Below are 22,708 nucleotides of genomic sequence, written 5' to 3'. Positions count from 1 at the left end.
GTTGGTGGTCTTTTTCTTCTTCCTCGGGCACGCTTTTTCCCTGCATTCCGCTCCTCGAAAAGAGGGATTTTCGGATTAAGGTGGTAAACTTGGTTTTCAACGCCTTTGTCGTGGCTCTCGTGTAATTCATGATTTTTTTTTCGAAATTAATAATCGAGTTGTTGGCTCGTTTCGATCGAGGTTGCGCAAGGGGACCGGAAGTTATCAGGCGGATGTATTATTAGATGCCACTCGACGGGTCTATAGTTATTCGATAGTTATTCGAGTGTACGCTTGAAAGTTATTCGACTAGTTTTAGTAGTCTTATCGATGGTTGATATATTTTTGGTAAATCGTTTTTCGATTAATTATTATGCAAGATTAGAAATTATTTCTTTTAGCAGAATTCTTAGAAAAAAATTATATAGTGAAAGGGGTTAAAATATTAATTGAAAAATTGGAATTCAAATTTCTGATTCATTTTTTATTGTTCGATTATCAGTGATGCATAGACTTTTTTTTCCTTTTTGAATGTGTTCTTAATAGTTTTCAATTGTAAAAAAAAAAAGAAAGTACTATTAAAATATCAAAAGTTTAATTCTATTTTTGTTTCATGAATATGTATTACATGTAACCTCACGAAGATTTGCTAAGTAAATCTAGTAATTTAGATTTCTCGTTGTAAAGTATTAATTTTCGAGAGTTAAACAATATGTACGAACGAATCAGAACACCTCAATTTTTAATTCAATTATACTTTCATTTACTTCTCTCCCACGTCGTTTCTCCAATTCAACAAAAACCCAATTAACCACGGCCCGACAACTAATTCATAACATCCTTGCTCGCCGTCTAATTGTCCAATCAAGCAAATGCACCATTGAACTTCTTCGACTTCCTTCATTTAAGCCTTAAATTACACAAACCCATAATGCACCGTAAGAGAAAACGAATCACGATGCACGTATATTGAAGTATATCCCGTTCAAGTAAAATAAACTTTATCATTTTCTTCTTCTGCTGTATTTGTTGAAGAAATAAGTTTTAGCTTTTATATAAATCTCTACAAAATAACTACAAATTATCTAATTCCCATTTAAACAATGGATGAAACATTCGTATTAAAAATATAATTCAATTTGAAAGTAAAATAAATACTTTCCATTCAAATTATCTGTTTCCACACGTGTACAAATTCGATATCCACCACCCAGTATGTACAAAATGCCTTTGAAGTTCGTGGCTCAACTTCGCGAACCAAGACAGTAAATTTACGAAGATGAAAGCATGTATGCGCAAACACAGTTCCTCAAACGATTTAGTACCAAGTTAAAGGTTTTCGAAGGTTTGCGCGTACTGTTGGCATCGGTTTCCTTCCCATCTAGAATAATAGTTAAATTTGTATCACGCATTTCTCGAAAACCATGTTACATACTGCATTATTCTCAGATTTAGTGCACTCGTTGTACTCCAGCTTATTTTCGTCTCGCGCTCTCCAACTCTAGATTCATTCGATTTCTTTGTTTCCTCAGAAGATATTTGTCCACTATTGTCCATTTTGGACTGCTTTATAAACTTTGTTTATAAAATATTTTTAAATAAATAATATATTCATTGCATTAAAAAAAGAGCAGAATATTTCTTTGATGTTTAAAAAAATATAATTCTACCAACTGATCATTAATTCTCTCTCTAATTGGAGCAATATGAAATTAAATTAATTATAATTGTTCTATATATATATATATATATATATATATATATATATATTTCTTGTTTAGGTAAGTTAACCCTTGGATCAAGTCGAGATGCGGATATTTCTGTCGTTGGTACTGGCGTCGAGTCCATTCATTGCACGATTGAAAACAATAACGGCGTGGTCACTCTTCACCCCATAAATGGAAGCACGGCAGTCGATGGTGTACCGATAAATTCGCCTGTGAGACTCGCTCAAGGTAAGACCTTGACTCACATACGAATGGCCAAGTACAAACCTTTTTTATAAAGGTGTCACTTGGTCAATTTTCTCTGCTGAAATTAAATTTGATATTTTTGACAATATTAAAATCAAAATGTGGAGAATTATCTTGTAAAATATTATGCAATATCTCTATTCCTTACTTCATAGTTTCTAGAAAACAATTTTATTTCATTTTCATCAAAAAAAAATTTCTTATAATGTATTTATAACTTGTTATTATAAAAATATCAAAGTGTGTAATATATAAATGTGAAAAATTTTAACTTTTTAATTATTACGAAATATTTATTCTTTTTCCATATTTCTTTGTTACTTAACATTTATAAGATATGTATTTTTAGAAATATTCTAAATGAATATATGTTTCAAAAAATATTCAAAATTGAAAATCTTTCCACATGATTTTACATATAAATTTAACGTTTCAGGTTGCATGCTGTCCATCGGTAGATCCAACTATATGCGTTTTAACCATCCAGCCGAGGCGAAACAATTACGATCGGTATTACCGCACTCGAGAATCTCCATGGCGCCAATAAGCTTCTCTCTACCGGACGGCCAACTTCAAGAGAACTACCATTTGGAAAGGAAACCACCGGTTGCACCGCGAAAATCCCCGAGAAATTCTTGCTCGGACGAGGAGATGGGCTTCCTGGGGAAACTAACGAAATTCGAGATGCTGTCGAAGCAGAACAGGAACAATTGTGTCTCGCCAAAAGTCTTTCCAGCGGGCGCCATTACCACCAACGTGCCTGCCGATCAAATTCTCGGCCACTCGAGATCCTCCAGTCTAATCTCGTTGAAGAATAGCAGCAACAACAATTCACCTTTGCAAAATTTAACGAATTTAGAAAGAAGTTGTTCGAATACACCATCCTTCAATTCGTCCTCACCCGGCCATTTGCTCAACACATCCTCTCCAGGCAGCTGTTTCGTATCTTCCTCTCCCAACTATTGCAGCGACGAGAATCGTCAAAGAACGGAGATCAGGCCGGCCAGTAGATCCAGCACACCCAACCATCAGTATCAGAACATTTCATCCCCCAATCACAATCAGATTCAAATGTACTCGACAGCAGAATCGTATCTGAAAACCTACAAGCCATACTATCGAGACAACAATAACGAGAACAATAACAATCAGAATCAAACGACGTCGAAGAACAATGTGAATCAAACGGAGTTAATGTCACGAAGCTTCACCTGTCAACGATCAACAGATCTCGACGATTTGAGAGATTTCGACATGAGTCAAAGCCTGATCGTCACTAAAACCACCACGACCGAGTATCTCCAGTTAGAAAAGTTCGGCTCGAATCCTAACATCTGCAACAGCCCTAGCAACGGGAATTTCTGCGGTGCGAACTTGAGGAGCGTAGGCGGGGCGCAAGGGTTTGGATCGAATCCGAATATCAAGAGGATACAGCCGCCTAGCCCGGCGTTCAATCGAAATCCGAAGTACAACGAGCCCAAGAGAGGTTTCGGCCGGGTGAAGAGCCCGACCCCTAGCACCGGAAGCGGTTGCTCGCTGGAGGAGCTGAGGGAGAGACAGATCGACGCGGAGAATAAGCGACGAGAGGCGGAGAACAAGAGGAAACAGGCGCAAGAGGAGAGGCTACGGGAACAGGAGGTCGAGAGGCAAGAGAAAATGAGACTCGAGGAGATCCTCGCCATGTGTGCCGAGTACGAGAGGCAGAGCACCGTGGAGAAACCCAGGCAACCCAACAGGTGAATGGGTTATTTGCATGCGAGAAGGTTGGAGTTTGACACGGAATCGTTTACCGTACTCTTTTGATACGTCGTCCACGATTGTTGAATGCGTTATGTAGTGTGTATTATAGAAATTGCAAGACTCTTCTTCTCTTCTAGGAGAATATTTTGTAATTTGAAATAAATAGAAAATCGAATTGTAGATCTTCTCATAGAAGATGTACAAGAGGATTTTAACTGCATAACAATACGCTGCTATTTTTATTAAGTATTATAATATAATTTTTTTTATATCTTTGCTAAAGTCAATCTCTGTTATTAACAACACAAAATCTTTTGTACTTCAAGTCTACAATATCTCGATATTTTCTTTTACAGAATCAAAACGAATGGCTCGCTACCACGAGACAAACGCCTCGGTTATAATTCACCCTTCGACAGCCCGAAGAGCCCATCAAAAAACCAACCCCACTTCTCCTTCGACACCGCAAAACAATCAAACTCGGCTTCATACGAGAACGTGAACGTACAAAATTCGAAAATGCTGTTCCAAAATGGCAACTCGCCGAACAATCGTCGAAACCAGACGACGAATCATCCGGACAATCAAACGCAAGATCATCTACAATCAATCACGTCTAACAATAATAACAATAATCAATCGACGATGTGGCCAAACGTTGTTGGCAACGGGGATCATACTTTTTCCGGCTCGATCTCGCAAGCTCGTAGCTCAGGCTATGAGAATACAACCATCGATGGATCGATGTTCAACAATAACGATGTAGGTTATGGAAAGATCATCGATCCAACGAAGGACACTTATGGAACGATCCAATTGAACGGGACCAGGATCAATGGGCAACAGAACAAGCATTCGCGAAATTATGGTAACTCGATGAATGGGAACGTAAGCTTATACGAGAATGTAGTGATTAATTCCGTGCAGAACAACAATCAAAACAATCATTCCATGCCAAAGAAGAATGGCCAGTTGTCGAACTCGTGCGAGATGATCGAGAACAAGCTGGCGATATCGAACGACGATCTTTTGGAAGCTATCGAGCAGCTTTCCATGCTTTCCAAGTCCAAAGAAATTTGCACGATCCCTAAAAAGAATAATTCGGAGAAGGACAACGCGAAATCGAACGAAGCTAAGGCTGAGAAAGAGAGGAAGGAGCTCGAGGAGGAGGATAGAAAAAAGTACATAGAGTTTCTTCAGAATGAAAAATTGCATATTCTTGGTAATATGGATATATTGAAGAGGAGTGTCGCGGATATTGAGATCCAAGAGGAGGAGATTAGTAGGGAGGTTGGTGTGATTTAACTTTTCTTTTAATTACGTATAGGCAGGGTATTTATAGCAATTATAAAAAGATTAGAGTTACAAAGTATTTTCTGTATTTTAAAAAAAAAATATGGAAAATATTATTTTCTTATAGTTTTTCTTTTGATATTTTAAAGATATTTTTATTTTCTTTTCAAGATATGAATGCGTTCAATACTAAGGATCATCGACAATTCTTTATCCTCTTATCTGAGTTTGTCTTCGAGTTAAAATTTATTTATCTTTTTGTATTTCGCATAGAGATAAGATTCTATCATTTCCTCTTCGAGCGTGTTCAGTCACGTTTGAACATTCGTGCATCGAGCATTTCTAAATATATTAAATCTTAAAAAAAAAAAAAAAGAAAAACGATAAAAATAATATGAAAAAGCTTTTTCTTTTTTCCACATTCAAATTTTTAAAACGAAATTTAGAACAGGTTGTTAAAGAAACTTTTACGATACGCTTTGATAATTTTTTTTTAACCGATCGTGAATTTGTGTGTGACAGCTCGAATTAGAAAAGGCACTGCTCTCTGCAGAGTACGAGTCGGAATCGTTGAAACTGAGTCAGGACGAGGGCGAAAAGATAAAAGTACAGATGCGGATAAACGAGCTCGAGAGACAGATGGCCGAGGATAACACCAGCCAGGCGAATTTGCAAGCAGAGGCGAAGCAGAGAGTGCAAAGGGCTCAGCAGGGTTGCAGCCGCTTGGAGGAGGAGTTGGCGAATTGCACGGACGAAACCGTGCAACAGGATATCAGTGAGAAGCTTATGGCTCAACAAGATGTCCTCGAATCAGAGAGGAAGGCATTTGAGGATTTGGAGTTCCATCATCTGGAAGAAGAAGCGAGCAAGCTGGCTACTAGGGAAGAATTACAGAGGTAAATCTATTTCATGTACGATTATATGGATAAATCCTTTTAAATTTTTGTTGGTTGTTCATTATTCCCATTCTCTTGATAATAAATCGTTCTTTCATTATTTTTCATTATAAAAATTTAGTTTAATTATCGTGGTATGAAAATATGATTAATAATATTGATTTTTAAAGAAATTTTGTTATTAAATTAAATTAATTAGATTGATTTTGTTTTTTGAATTGAATTCACGAAATTTTGAAAGGAATTTATAAAGAAAATTTATTGTTGATATATTTTGTAATGATATTATGTTTATGAAAAAATAATACATTTGATTAAGAAATATACATATTTAGATATTCTAATCTTATTTTTATCTATGATATTTCTTGTTCTATTTCGTTACTATTTCAAATTTATTTTTAATTCTTTTTGGCTAAAATTCTCACTTGGCTAAAAAGAGTTTACAATAGAAAACAGAATATTTCTTCTACAAAACTATTTACAAATTTTCTTTATTGTATATATCTTCAAGATGGCAATTGACATTTGAGTTTAACATAGAATTAGTGGTGCAAATATCTGTTCCAGATACTTGAGCGAATTGACGGCCAAGATAGAGACCAGGAAGGCTCGATTAAACCACTTGGAAGCGCAGAGATCTGAAGCGAAAAGCACGGCAACTAAAGAAGCTAGAAGTCTCGAAAGGCAGAAGCTAACGCATTTGAAACGGTTGGAAGAAGTTAGTAAACGTATTAATTTCAATTTTAAACCATATACTTCAAGAAAACAAATATAAATTAATATTTAATATTTAATATTTAATCTTTGATTTTTGTTTGATTTATAATCTATTATCATGATAGGGTCGAAACCGAGTTAGAGCGATTAACGATGAATTGACAAAGTTGGCGCAAAATTCTTGTGAGAATAGCGATGAGAAACGATCTCCGAGCAGGGAAGACTTCGACAGGATCTCCAGGGTCACCACTGACTCTCCCATTGTAAATAATCAGGGCAGCTTGGGAAGGAAGACTATCGAATCCCTCAAGGAAATTGAGAGAAATCGACAGCTTCACTTAGCAAAACAAGGTAAATATTGCATACTTTAATGTAAATATAATAAATGTTAGGTAACAGAGTAAAAGTGTTTGACATTTTTCATAAACTATTATATAATAAAATTCAATTACAGTGATTATTTATTAAAGAATTCTATGGGTATGTAAAAATTAATTAAACTAGATAATAATTGTTTCAGATATTAATTATCTATAAATATTTTATCTTTCTCTTTGCAAAAAAGATTTTAGCATTCAATTATATATATCATACTATTCTTCTAAAAATATTTAATTAGATTTTTACTATCTATTATTCATTTTGTATACGAAAAAAATATATATACTTGGCTAAAATTAATTCAACTAATTTGATCCAAGATAATAAAGTAAATATTATTGAAATGAAAAATTTTCTTTAGTAATACACTTGTTCTTAATGTATGTATTAATTAAAGAAATTGATTTAGTTAACACGTACTATTTTATTTTTTATTATAAATCAAATTGGCATGTTTTTTCTACTACAGGCAGCCAAGTAATTTCGGAAGAAAGACGAAGAGTAGAAGAATTGAAACGAAGAGTGCAAGACGAAGTTCGGTCGCAATGGGAAGAAAGAAAGATGAATTGTACTTCTTTCAACAGTGTTGAATCAGGCGAAGAATCCTCCAGTTATTCAACAGGGCCAACAGAAAGGTGAGTCACATGTTCAATCATGTCGCTTTTAAAATGTAAATCGTGCATTCTTCTGTTTGCTTTTCTAAGAAAGTGAAAACAGACGAAAATTGCACGGTTTGCGTTCGACAGTATCGCACGTCAGAATTTCAACATTTCCATTTCACGTTTCATGTATTTTTCTCGATAAAAATGTCCATCTTGAGAAACGGAACAAAGAAATGAGTATCTTTATCAAATTTAAAACGATATTTTCAAGTTTTATTGTCTTTTCTTTTCAAATATAAATAATTAAAAAATATGTATACAAATATCATATATTTGTATATCATTTATTTAAATGATAATGAACATGAAATGAAAATGTAAGCATTAACTGGCTTTTTTTTAAGTTTTAAATAGCATGATTATATAATATTTAATAAGAATTAGAAATGTAAAAGTGACATGATAGTATTTCTCAGTAAGTGTATAGTAAATATAATCATTTTATATTTGTGAATGACGAAATTGCTTGTGAATGATTATACATGCCATCATTTCATTACAATAATGGTTATATATATATATATGTGTGTGTGTGTTAATGATAGAAAAGATTTTTTCATTCAATAAGAATTTATATGAGAGAATTTCCTTAAAATACATAATCAAATACCCTTAATCAAAGTCAAAGAAAAACTAATTCCTTTAAAAATCTATAATTTTATCATTGAAGTTAAAAAATTCTTTAGTTTTATATAATAATTTTACATAATAATTATATCTTACCATAAAAACATTCTATTTCAGATAATAGAAATTTAACTATATATATAACATGATCAACTACTAAATTTCTATTCATATAAACAAAATTCCTACGAAACGAACCAACTTATCGTTAACTTCGTGACAACGAATTGAAATCAATCCAATTTCTAACCAATGGCCAATACCACGACTCTCCACGGTATCCAATAGATCTTCGCGTAACGAGCAGAAATCTCTTTCCTTTTTTTTTTCTTTCCACCGTTTCTCTAAATGGAACGGGTTGTGCAAGCAAGGAATACGCACTACGCCTCTTTTAATCCCTCCAGTTCCGCGAAACTGGAAACCCATCGAGAGTAAAAGGTGTCGCAGCAGCCTTGACGCCGCCGAGGAGGCAGAAGAGAGGCGTCGCGGGTGTGTATCGCCGCCAGCATGCGTCCGAATCGGCGTCGACGATCACCAGATTACCCGGCTGATTGCGTCGACCGCAATAAAACGCTTTATCGGGCCCTCTCGCTTGTCCCAAGCGTAACTTGGACACGCACGGGTGGGGTGTTATCAGGCGATACGGTATCTGCGACAGCGAGCTGCCTTTCCGCGGTTAGCTAACGCTGTTGACACGTCGTTTTCGTCGTTGTCGTCGTCGTCGTTCGTTGTAATTGATGAAACTGTGTATAGCGAGGAGGAGGAAGAAGGAAATATTGGCAGTTGGGATAGCTTTGATAACATAGACGAGTTGAAAATTATTGGAAGATGTTTGGTGATGAAAGGATGAAAATTGGTTCGAAGATCGAAGTATAGATCTTTTTGGAAATAGTTGTGTGTGAACGTTATGATGAACTGTTGATGAAAGTGCGTATAGTGAGGAAGAAAAGAATATTAGGATAGGTTTTTGGATGAGGAGGAAAAGATATTTGGAGAATGGAGGCATGAATGAAGGAAAGTTGAAATGTAGAGATAATTAATACAGTGAATAAAATATATTTTCTTGGCAAATAAAAAAAGTTACGAATAAGAAAAGATCTTAAGGAAAGATAGAACATGTGTAACGAAGAAGATTCTTCGGAGAAATACGTGGATTACATAAACGGTTGTGTTCGATAATGAGAAAATCTTAGAGAGAATCTTAATCATTGTTGTGAAAGAAAAATTTGAAATTTTATTTAAGCGATAAGATAAATGCTTGAACGAAAGTTGAAGAAATCTTATCGATCAAAGTTTCACGAATGTTATATCGAGGGGAAAAAACTGGCATTCGAGATGCCTCGTATTTCGAGCGTTTCCTGGCTTTTATAGTTTGAAAATAAGGCAAGAAACGATGGCAAGGGATAGAGTTTCGTCGCGTCGAGTATAATGGAAATGATAAATGCAATTCGAATAATATTTATTGAAGAAAATCGACGCATCGTAGTATTGCGAGATCACAACAAAGCAAAGAACATTGCGGCAATGCAAACATGATGAACAAAGCGGTGTAAAGATTTATTTGATTGGTAGTATAATCGTAAAAATCTTGCGCAGTATCGAGATTTATCGTAGAAGGAATCGTATAGAATGTTTGATCGATAATCTAAAAAAATCGTCGATGATAAGTGGAAGAGATCATGAAAAAAACTGAAATAATATAAATAAAAGTTAATTACATTATATGTAATTATATTTCGTTTTAATAATTGAGAATTAAATTGACAATAATTGAAAATTAAAATTTTCTGTATAAACTTAAATAAAATCAACGAAAAATAATTCAATTAAAAAAAGAATCTTAAATGATTTATTTAAAATTTCTCTACATACGTGAGTTATTGAAAATACATAATAATATCGATACATAGTAATATCGATTAATCAAACTAATAATATAAATTAATATTTATTTGTAAAAAAAAAAAATAACAAAAGTGAAAGTGTACGTAAAAATCTCATAATATTTGTATGAAAATTAAAATATTTTCCTTCGAGCAAAAGACAAAATTGTATATAATTTTTCCGAAACTTCAAGAATGATTCAAATATGACGTACAAACGTGTAATAACGCCATTAATCTCCTGAATTGATGCATGCATATCTCGCGAAGGTGAAAACACAGGCAAGGCGTAAAAGATCATTAAAGGAGGGAAGAAACAGAAATATTTATTGTTGAAGAAGGTGGTCGAAAGTGAGTCGAAATTAAAGGTGTGCAGTTGAAAATTTGCCAGAGGTCGTGTTCGAAGAATTTCTCGAGGTGAACGTGAAGGGGTTGCGTGCGTTGGGCGCAAGAGGGTGCGAATTAAGGGGACGATAATGCACGAGAATGAACGCGAGGGAGGTGGGTACGTCCGTTTTTAACGAGGCTAGACTCAGAGGGTGCAGCTTGATCACTTTCCTCACTAGCAATCGGTTTTACGTTACCTCTAAGGATTGGCTTTGCGAGCATTGTTGTCGACCCTTGGAAATGCGCTCGCGTGAACTTCGTCATAGATACTTGTGAGTTTATATAAATTTTATTCTTTTTTTTTTTTTCATATCGAATTTTTAGCTAGAATATTTTAGATCGATCAAAAAAATTCCATGTTAAATTATAATATCTGTATTAAATTTTAGATATAGAATGTGATTCTGTAGAAAGGTATTTTTTTGACATTTTACGTAATCATTTTTTTAATCGTAGATACGTAAATATGAAGTTGCATTTAGAAACATGATTTTGAGGAAAAAATGTTTAAAGTTAGAATTAAGGTGATGTTTGTAAAAAATATAAAATCGACACGGCTGTTTTTTTAAATAATTATATACTCGTGCAACTAATGAGAAAAAATTCTTATGAGATATCGATGAATCAGCAAAAGATTTAAATATTATAAAGAAAATTTAAAAAAAATTTATTTTAGTAATATTTCTTGTATACATGTATTAACAATTCTTTAAATTTATTTTAATATAAAAGAATTTTTAATAATCAGAAATTAGTAAGTTTTTAGATTTCCTAGTTATTTTAAAATTCATTTAAAGAATATTTGTTTATTTGAAGGTATGATTTAATACATTATATGATAAATTTCTTTATATAATTTCTTGCAAAGTGTTGCCATCAATTCCAACTAAATTACAAAACCGATTTCACTCTTGATTGCAGCACGTGCTGATGTACCAGAAAAAAAGAAGGTTAATAGCCAGAATAAATCTGGCCTCGATGTTGCGTTTAAATTTCATTTTTTATTTTACATTCATTTTGTCAAAAGATCTTTATTTAAAATAATCTTCTCGAATTTTGACAAGATAATCAGACCGATGGATTATATTTAAACGCACTTTGTATATCTGATAGGTAATTCAATTTCTTATCATTAATTAAAATAAAAAGAGTTTATTAACGTTTTAAATTGTTTCTTACGAAAAAGAGAAAATGGAAAATATTAATATTGTTTATAATTAAATTGATTGAAATTCAACGGGTAGATTAATTACAAGAGGAAAAGTTTTGATTAGAAAAATAAGTAGTTCTTAGAATAAAAATGTTGGAATGACAAATATATAATCAAGTAATTTTTTTCTGCTTATTCCAAGTATATTTGTTTTTTTCTCTCATGATTAGCAATAATTATATTATCCTTGAATAATTTTTCATTAATTACTATTTCTTATAAATACACATCTTCCATGTATTATTCCAAGAAATATTTTAACACATCAATCATAAATCCACATAATATTACATCGAATTTCTCTTTCTACAAATATCTCATTTTATAATCGATAACTCATTTTATAACCTCGTAATAAATTTTCATCAAATTCGAGCAACACAGTAAGAAAAATCGTACAAAAGAAAAAAACTTACTCCCTATATTTCTCACCAATCATATTTCAAACCAGTGTTTCTCAACCACGAATATCAAATCACGTTCAATCTTCAACATACTGCTACATATAATAATAATCACTTCAAAAAACTTCACTATTCTAAACCAAACTCAAATATCCACAATTTTATTCATCTGTATAACGACAATGATTTTAGCTTGGATTTCATCATTAATGAACATATCACGTGGCAAAAGAAAAAAGGTTGAGAAACGCTACTTTCCAAAGCATCTCTGAAAATTCCTCCCGTATAAATTACAGCTATCACTCTCGCGAGTTGCCACAAAAAACCAGCAAACCAGTAATCCCGCACGAATTCTCTCGTTAACAAGGTAACAGAACAGACGATTGCATCTAACAGGATCACCCAGTATATACGTGATCCGCATTTCCCTGTCCGTGGCGAGGCGAGCACCTCCTCTCCCTCCTTCCTCTCTCTCTCCCATGACCATTCCACCTCTCGACAATGACCACGTCCACGGACACCGGGAGAGGAGCACGGTGGAGCAAAACGAGCAAACGGAGAGAAAAAGATGACCCTGTTCCTGTAGGGTCAAGGACAACGTTTCCATAGCAACGGGATCGGGAAAGAGTGTCGCCTGTATATACGTTGAACATTGTAGAAGAATTAAATGCGCTATGCCGGTGGCACCGTCGAACCGGTCGACCAAGTCACTTTGTACTTGTTAGGTTTTAATAATACCTGCCGCGGCTATGGCCTCGCCGGTAGTGCCGATCCTCGCCAGCTAGAAGAGCCTTCCTCTTTGCCTTCTCCCGACTTTTTTTCGCGATCTCGCGCCGGCCTGAAGTTCGACGGGATTGAAATTCGTTCAACGGAAGGAAGAAAAGAGAGGAGGAAGAGAGGACGAAGTTGATTGCGTAAGATGAAAAACGGATGATATTCGACGTATGTGATCGACATTTTTTTTTTTTGTTTCTTTGTTTCTTTTCTTTTCTTTTTTTTACGGCCACGGTGTTTATGGCTGCTCGCTATGTAAAATTCGAGTTGCCAACTCAAGTTTTTCGTTCCGTTGATTTTTTAAAGTAGGAAGAGTTAGTGGAAGTGGTTGAGGAGAATTTTGGACGCTCGATCGATTTTTAATATTGATAATACGTGATTTTGAATTGGTTGTTTGTTCTTGTTGCCGTGCTGTAGAGGCATTTTGGCGGTAGTGAGTGTACGTTAGTTTGAAGTACAAGGATGAAGTTTTTTTTTGTGATGTTTATGAATTGATATTGGGAGAAAATTATATTTTTTTGAAAAGAAATTTATTGTTTTCGGTGATTTTTGTGAATTTCATTGTGATTTTATCAATAGTTTTATTGGTAGAGTAATTTAGATATTTTTAACAAATATAATACAATAATTTTGGTTTGAAATTTAGAATTTCACTACTTTTTCTATTATTAAAAAATAATCAGATAATTTTAATTTTTTTATTCCAATTTAAATATGTGATACTATTACTGATATTAAAAGTAGTTCACATTCTTCTGCTATTGCGTTTTGTGCATAATTTTTTGTTCGATAGAAAATAGGAATTAACATATAAATAGATTTCATGGAAATGCAATGATACAATGAATACAGGTAGAATACAGATGTATTCTATAATATAGACGATTATGTAACTTCAAAATTACAGTTGAGAATTATATTTTACTAATTATTACATTTTAAAAATGGAAAATAATTATGCAAATTTTAAGTTAATACAATTTATGTTATATTATAATTCAAGGAAATATGGTTGTTATTACGAGTAAATTGAATTTCTCGTATAAGCAATGTAGTCGAAGGCTGAAAATAGATATCAATTAACGATACTACAATTATAGTGGCAGCGGAAGCAGCGACAGTGCAGAAGGTGGAACCAGCGAGAAATTATCTCCTAGCAAACTTTCGGAGCTCACGTCACCCAGTCCAGGACCTTCGAATAATTCCTACAGCCTGCTCCAAAATGATAACGTGAGTAAAATCTTTTTTTTCTTTTTTAAACAAAAATAAATATAAAACTAATCTCTTTTTAGAATTGATCGATTTTAATAAATAATTATTTCATCCTCTCTTTTTTATTTTTAGCATGAAATTACATTTATTTATAAAATTTTCTTTTTATATTTTTCTTATACTATTTATTAAAATTCTATCTATAATTAATACTTAAAGGAGGACAAGTATTAGGTCTGAGAGCATTAAATTAGCATAATTGATTTCATAATCACTGTAAGTTTATAAATCACAATTTATGATACTGTTTTTATATGAAGGTTAAAGAAAATAATTGCAACTAGATATAAAAATCTATTTATCACATCAGTACTTGTTACTCGTATTTTTCTAAAAGATTTCTAATTTTAAAAATGTTGTAATAATAAGTTTTCAAATTTTAAGTACAAATTAATAACAAATATCACAAAAGACAAGCAAGAAAAAAAATGGCAAGAAAATTAAAAGTTCAAAAAAGAATATCTTTAAAAATTAAAATTGATCACATTATAAACGATATGGAAAATCCAATGGAAATATTTAGTCAGAGCAATCGAAAGAAGAATGCATGCTTTCAATTGAAAAGAATAAATTCCACGAATTCGCGATTATTAAAAGCTTGTTAAGCTGGTTAAAAATCGATCGGATTCGAATATTATTCCGTGACACAGCGATTTTTAAACTTGATCGACGGCAAATTAAGGGAAAATCATACTTTGTCCAGTTGCCAAGATTTTTATGCTTGGTGAAAAATATGATACGCCTCGAACAACGAAACGTCGAAAGCTTTTGATGATTGTAAAGAGATATATTCTCAAATTAACGAAAAATATCTGGAATTGCATGGCAAACTTGCCTGAAATTAAATGTCGAAATTGAATTATCATGCTCGTTTTAAAGAAGAAATTAAAACTTCCAGGAATAATTATACATTTAATTTAAATATTCACTTTAATACAATATTATCTTACGAATATTTAATTTTTTAATATTGAAGAAGAAAATAATATAATGTTTAAACAAAAATATCATTCTGGCACAAAAATTGAATATCCTTACTGGATTAAAACAAAGAATACTAAACAGATGGTATGTGTACCTAATAAAAAAAAAATCGATATTTGTGGGGAATTCTGTTTCTTATCGAATGGACAATGATCGCTGCTGACGAGTTTCGGCTTAGTTCTATCGTTAAAAAGCAAACAAAAGTCTCGTCACTATATTTATCTGCTACTCACCGTGATGCCGATAAAAGTTCACCGGTTAGTCATCCAATTCGATGTCTGACCATTTTAAAATTAATTTCCGATGATTCGATTTGCGTAAGACACGTTAAAAACAGATTGGACAAATAAACAACAGTAGGAGTTTGGAATAGTGTTTGTCTATTACAAATCATTAGATTTTATATTTCAAAATTATTTTAACTTAAATCATTTATTGAACTTATGAAAACGATTATAAGAAGAATTTATGCAAATCATTCTTGTATAATTATATTTTTCCGATTTACAAATAAAAAAAAGCATTTGAAATTAAAAGTTAAATATAGTAAGTAAAGAAATTAGTTAAATTTAAAAAAAATTCTACAATTTTAATCATTTATAATTCAATTTTTATTTTATATTATATTATATAAGTATAATAAGTTGTTTATTTGTTTATTTATTTGTAATGATATTTTGTAATGATATTTTCTTGAAAATTTGAAGAATAATGTTTTCAAACTATTATTATTTATTATTATTTGTTTTTTTCTCTTTCTTATTTAAATATATTTAATTATTTAAAAGAAAATATCAACAATAAATAAATTTTATATTCCAAAAAAAAGTTAAAAGATTGGAAATAATTAAGTAACTACATCGTAACTCAGTCAATCGTTTCAAACTATTCACTTAAACAAAATTTAATTTCAGTAATTACAACCGGCGACCATTGTGCTTAACGGATTCAATGATTTCATCCGGGGTTGAGGAGTAGCTTTATGTCTTTTAACGAGATGAAGACGAATCTTAAATTATCCGCACATCAAGATCTTTAATATATGAAACTCATTTCATCAGGAATTTGTAATATATCTTTAAAGAGGATCCATGAAATTTTCGACTTCATTTCTTACTCTTGTATATGTTAATTGAATACTTTTAAACAATTCTTACTAATATGACTACGATGTAAATTTTTTTTTTTTTTACTTTTGTTAAAATTATATTAGCTGCTTTTGTAAACATTTCAATAATTTTTTAACAAAATTTATTCCATTTAATATATTATTATCTTGAGTCTTCTTTATTAAATTTTAAACGTTTTTCAAAAGGAAAGAAAAAAATATCGTCAGAATAACATCCTTCATAATAGAAGCTCATTTTTCGATTATTCTGAACATTATTCTTCTCATTCTTCCTCTTTAAACGACTAATATTCAAAAAAAAAAAAAAAAGATAAACCCTCGTCGATCATAATTTTCAATTCTTCAATTTCATCGGTTCTCGTTGTAAACGTCAACCATGAGAACCAATGGTATTCCATCCAATTAAACGATCCATTAGAAATTTCTCTCTTCAACACGGATCTTCGCTGAAACCTCGATAAATTTCATCCAACATGTTCATACATTTCGAGCACCGCGCAATTTATCGATCGTCCACGAGGAAATACCGAAGCTTGTCAAACATCAAAGGATCTCTTTTGCACAAATCAATGCCCACGTGATCCACACATCTGCTCTCCCTAAACGCGCATTCATATTTTCAAAAAGCTTCGTAAACTTGGGATGACGCGTTGCGATGATTCGTGGAAAACGCAGTTCCTCCTAGGCATTCGAAATCGTCACGATTGCAACGAGTCGCGCGACTCGCTGCTATTTTTCTCCCTTAACGACGCGACGAGGAATAATTCGTCTCGCCTACTTGTTTGCAAGGGAAAAAAAAAGAAAAAAAAAAAAAAGGAAAGTTTATGGCCGACCATAAAGAATAGCGTGGATCGCTTCCTCGAATAATTATACGGTCTTTGGTCGACGATCGTCGATCATGCCTCTCCTCGTGTTCCGCGAACGAGCCGATATTCTCTCGAGTGTGATGACCGCCTTTTCCCTTTTTACCGACGATGGAAACGCGTCTCTTATTATGAACAGAGGATGCATTTGTTTTTCAACGAGGTTATCGAGCGATTCGAGATTTTTCTTAGATGAAGGAACGATGTGCAGCTTGATTATGATTCCAAATGTCTGTATACCGGGTGACTCGAAACGTTTCGGTACGGAAATTGATCAGTTCTTGTTGTTAAACATTTTTGTTGCGATATTTATGAAATTTATTTAGGGATATCCGTGTAATCGAAGTATATTAAATTATTTTGTATAAAATCGTAGTGTATTGTTATGCAAGGTTTGATAAAACTTTCTTTCAATAATATTGAGAAATTTGTAAATATTTTACGTATCATATCGTTTATTATCGTTTATTATCAATAAGTATAAAAATAATAAATAACATTCATTCTTTATAGTTATATAATATCTAATCAATTATCGTTATCTGTATCTGTATTTATATTTTTATCATTAATATATGGTATTAATATAGTATTAAAAATTATTTTTTGGCGCATATTCTTCGAAAAAATATTTTCTTGATTTCCTTTATTCAATCAATAATGTTATGTATTGAAATTTTATCCTTAGGAAATCCTTTTTCTGTTTCCATTATTTATTATTAAATTATTATTAACTTCTTCTACAAAAATAATAATATACAAAAACAAAATCGTAAATTCAAAGGATTATTCAAAAACAGTTACAAAATTTATTTCATTTCACTTATCCAAGATATTTCTTTAAAGTGCTACGAAATATTACTCCACAATTTTCCATTTTTTTTATTCTTACATCTTCATATTTTTATTTCACGAAAATAAAAAAAAAAAAAGAAAAATAACTTTGAGGAATTTTCAAAATACACATTACATTCTTGTCCCGCAGAAAATTTACAAACAATTATTTTAAAATTTTACACAATCGAGATACGTTTTCGTTTACATTTTTTCCCCCGTAAAACTGAAATTAAATTTTTGGACCGAGTCATTTCGTGGTTTTCATTAAACGATTCTTGCTCCACATGCTGCGTTTTCATGTAGGGATCGTGTCTTTCACGATGCTTGATTTATAATAGCGAAAAGAGAAACACGAACCTTCAAACGTGTATTTCACAAATATCCGCACATTCTGGGGCACATGTTTTCGTCGTCACCCGTTTTATTTTCGCGACGATAGTTGCATATCTAGGACTCGATGCGCAAAGGTTGCAAAATCGACCAGTTTCCGTAATGGGATTCGATCATCGGTAGAAATAAAATTTAATAAACTCATCGAATTGATTTTTTTAAAAGAGAAGAAGACACAACTGATAAAGAACAGTGTAAATGTTTGAGATTTGATTGAATTATTTTCAGAAGAGATATTGTATTATTTATTCTCATATTATAACATGGAAAATTCTATATTGACAGATGAGATGAAATTTTCTTTTATAACATAGTTATTAATATAAATATACTGGAAACATTCTTTCTTCAAGATTAAAATCAAAGAAAACAACATGTAATTTTACAAATGTCAACTTCAATACGAGCAAACGATTTTTTCATTGATCACTTTCAAACAATAAAATCGTACATCGATGATTCACTCGTATCTTCCATCCATTCCAATGCAATTCATATTCCAAACATCTTTCAATCTTCGAAAGAAAAAGAAAGAGGAAGAAAAAAAAAACAAATGAACAATTCGAAAATTTTCACCGTTGCTTACGCAACCCTGTGATCCCTCATTGGAAATTTTTTCATGCTCGATATAAAAAAAAAAGACTGGAATATAAAAGGCTAGTGACGCAGATTCCTCAAATGCTACGCAGAAAAACGACTCTGTCTTCCGTTTTGTTGAAACACCAAGCGTGGTCACCGGTGGTTGCCACGTACAATTTTGCTCATGAATGAGCCACACCGATTTCCCGTGCGCAGAAAAAGATTTCGTGCAAAAGGGGAGGGAGACATCACGTTTTAACCCGCGTACCAGCCTGGTGAACGCTGGTACGCGGACATCAGTTCCTCACTGTCGTTCATCCAGTTTCGAATACGCTCTGCACGTTTGGTCACATTCAAAGTGAAGATACTTAATTTTTATCATTTGAAAATCAAGTTTATTTTCTAATAAGTTTATTTCTTCTGATAAATCGAGAAGAAAATTGAATATTAATATTGATTAAGAATCATTGGACGAGTTGCAGTCTTGTTGGGTATTGGATGATAGATATTTCGTTTTGTAATTAGTATATTTATTTCTGTTATCTCGTTTTTTTTTTTTTTTTTTCGTTTGGGAATAGTAGTATAAATTTATATTGAAAATGTCTTTGATGTGGATGAGTTATATGAAGAACAGAAACAAGAAGAAACACGTTCGTAGGCGAAGAGTAAGTGATAAGTAGAATATTTTTATTGAATTTTTTTTTTTTCATTTCTGTCATATAATTTTGCTATTGATGTGAATATATAGATGATGATCGCTATATCATATATAGATATTTTTTTATTTTTTCAATGAAAGGATATAAAACATTGCATATGATTGTAAAAGCAATTTTCATCTTTAATTTCTATTTATTAAACTTATTTATAAATTTATATATTAATGAATTAAGAGAGAAGATATAGCTTTTATATCCTTTACAAGCTTTAATTTAGTATTTTATATTTAAATGAAATATTCTGTATTTAATTATTTTTTCTTTCTTGTTTTTTGATTGTAAAATATAAAATTGGGAGATAAATAAATATCCTCGGCTATATACTACGCTTTACTAATGGACAAGTCATAGTCAAAAAGTTATTCATATATCTAATCTCTTCAATTGTCTTTTATCATTTTTAATGTACGACTATTTTAATATACAATTTTGCTTTTTTTCTTTTCTCGATTTGAAAATGTTTTATATGAGAATTGAACAATGTTCTCCATTAGTATTGTATAACATGGGATAAAAGAATGAAAAATTACACTGTTTAGAAAATTTATGAGGCTCGAATAATAAAACTGTTATGTTAGTCGATGATAAAAATAGTGATAGATGCAAAGCGGCAATATTTGAGGTATAATAGTAGATCTTATATTTTTAGATTAAAAATGACAATGGCGTGATCCACAATTTTTACATTCTTCTAAAGATAATTCCATATGAATAACGATAGAATTTAATATCAAATTCAATATAATATGTTAAAATTAATGATCTATAAATTGATGTGATTAAATAAATAAATAAAACATATAAATAATAAAAATGTTAGAATAAAATAGGATAACTACTCTATTCAAACTTTGATTTCACTAAAAACTCATTTAAAATCTATTCTATCCCTTGTCTATTAGTCGCGTGACGCGTGTATTTTTAAAAGGGTTGCGCGTTCCAGCGAGACAAAACGGTTCATAGGACCCTTTTTAACAAATGGAAGAAGGAAGACAAAAGGCAATGAGTTTCTCACCCACACGCTATTCTTTTTCCATCCCTTCCCTTCTTTCCTCTCCGTTGTCCCGCTCCGTTGCACAAATTTTTCTCGTTAAACGTGCTTAACAGCTCGCTGCAGGCCGACGAGCCTCTGTTCGAGTTATTTCCAGCAATCCATTAATTCCTGTCGTTTCTTGCCACGAAATGAAAATTTACCAGACCGCGAAGAAACTTCGAAACTTTGTCACGACATTGAGTCGTGAACTTCGAAACGAGAAGAAGAAATATGGAGGAGGCGAAGTTTTTCCCTTTAATTTCCTTTGCTCTCTTGTAGCGATCGAAATAAATTATATCTTTGAAAATTTTTCTCTATTTTCGATTTTGAAAAAGACAAGATTTTTTTCTTTTTCTTTTTTCTGAAAGAACAGAATAAACAGGTGTGGCTTGCACGCATACTTTCCTCGATTTGGGATTTATAAATATAACCGTGGCTTAGAGATCGAGTAATGTGTATATATAATGCATCTCTGCTCGGATCTAGAAAGAATTCGATTCTTTTATTTTTTTTTTTTTTTCTCTTTTCTTTCCTGTTTATAAGAAGTTTCGATTTCGATGTTTGCTTGTGAATGAAATGATTGTTTAAATACTGAAAAGATTTTATTTGATTCTTTGAGCAAGAATCAATGTGTTGAACTTATTCAAGTCAACAAGTGATATGTACTTATAATTTATAGAGTGAATTGAATTGATTTTGTTTGATAGGTTTCTTAAATGATATTATATTGATATCATATTTCTTTAAAAATAATTCAAATAAAAATTATGTCGAAAATTAGAAGAATAAACATGTAGAAATATGTAGATTATATCATATTAGATTAAGTAGTGATTTTAAGATGATTGATTATGATATTTGAGTGTTTCATTAAAGATATTTTTTATTCTAAGAATAATAGATTGAATTATAATAATATTGCGAATATATAAATATGAAAATTAATTTTTAATTCAATATATAACCTTTATTTGCATTACAGATGAGAGACGATCGAAGGACATCAATGGAAGGCGAGAGACTTAGCAATAACAGTGGGGGAATCATCGACGGAAACGGAAGTCGCCCTCTTTCTCAAACTTCTAGTGAACTAGATACTCTTGGACCACTGCTGCAACCAGTCAAACATCGTGAAAAGGCAAAACTGCAGGTGAATATATTTCTTTACTTTCTTTTTTAATTTATATTCAATTTTAAATTTAATTTTTTAAAAACTATACTGAAAAATTTAAATTAAATCTTCACAATAATTCAAACAATTTTTTTTTATTTTGAAATTGTATAAATATTTTATTTCTAGTTTTTTATCATTTAAAGAGCATTTAAAAAGCAATATCTAAAATATATTTATGATAAATTATCCATGCATTGCAAATATGTCAAACAATAATGATGTTGATGAATAAAAAGGTTCAGAATAGACTACGTCATTGATCATAAATGACATGTTGAGGGACATTTAAAGTGTGTCAATAATTTTTCCAATTAATGATGCTTGTCAAGATAAACTAAGAGATAGAAATCATTACAGAAGTAATTTTACAACATGTGTAAATTTGCATTATGTAAGATATCATTATATTCCTATGAAATCATTATAAAATTAATTTATTCAAATAGTATTCCTATTATAAAAATATATTTTAATCTATATTTATTTTAAATTTATATATTTCATCAATCTAATTTAATAAATTTAAAATTTTTGTTAAATAATATTAAATATCTATTTCATGAAATCAGATAAATAATTGTTAACTTTTATAGATCTACGTGAAAACGAAAGTTAATATCTGTAAAAAATATCAAACACTGCTATTTTATAATATATATCTGTCATTGAAATACATTGGCAATTTTTTAAATCTCGTCAACTAAAACTAATTATACAAACTGTTTAGATAATGACAGAAAATTTGTTTCACAATTTTTTACATTTTGTCATTATAAAATATATATATTTTTACCAAAGA

General features: G+C 31.5%; 1 protein-coding gene across 4 annotated transcripts in view; it reads left to right on the top strand.

Moving 5' to 3' along the window:
* Window positions 1-22,708, top strand: part of LOC122720534 (pleckstrin homology-like domain family B member 1) — a 69,696-nt gene that overhangs the window by 44,850 nt on the left and 2,138 nt on the right. For all 4 annotated transcript variants that reach the window (XM_043947300.1, XM_043947301.1, XM_043947302.1 and 1 more), the window contains 9 exons: window positions 1,761-1,934; window positions 2,389-3,688; window positions 4,049-4,982; window positions 5,508-5,881; window positions 6,452-6,602; window positions 6,727-6,952; window positions 7,452-7,617; window positions 14,030-14,159; window positions 21,718-21,885. In XM_043947300.1, the coding sequence (XP_043803235.1) occupies window positions 1,761-1,934; window positions 2,389-3,688; window positions 4,049-4,982; window positions 5,508-5,881; window positions 6,452-6,602; window positions 6,727-6,952; window positions 7,452-7,617; window positions 14,030-14,159; window positions 21,718-21,885 (3,623 nt within the window). The remainder of the gene's footprint in view (window positions 1-1,760; window positions 1,935-2,388; window positions 3,689-4,048; window positions 4,983-5,507; window positions 5,882-6,451; window positions 6,603-6,726; window positions 6,953-7,451; window positions 7,618-14,029; window positions 14,160-21,717; window positions 21,886-22,708) is intronic.

Source organism: Apis laboriosa, unplaced genomic scaffold, assembly GCF_014066325.1.
Source record: "Apis laboriosa isolate Shangri-la unplaced genomic scaffold, ASM1406632v1 scaffold12_cov154, whole genome shotgun sequence".
In the NCBI taxonomy this organism is placed as follows: domain Eukaryota; kingdom Metazoa; phylum Arthropoda; class Insecta; order Hymenoptera; family Apidae; genus Apis; species Apis laboriosa.
This window is presented reverse-complemented; position numbering and strand designations above follow the sequence as displayed.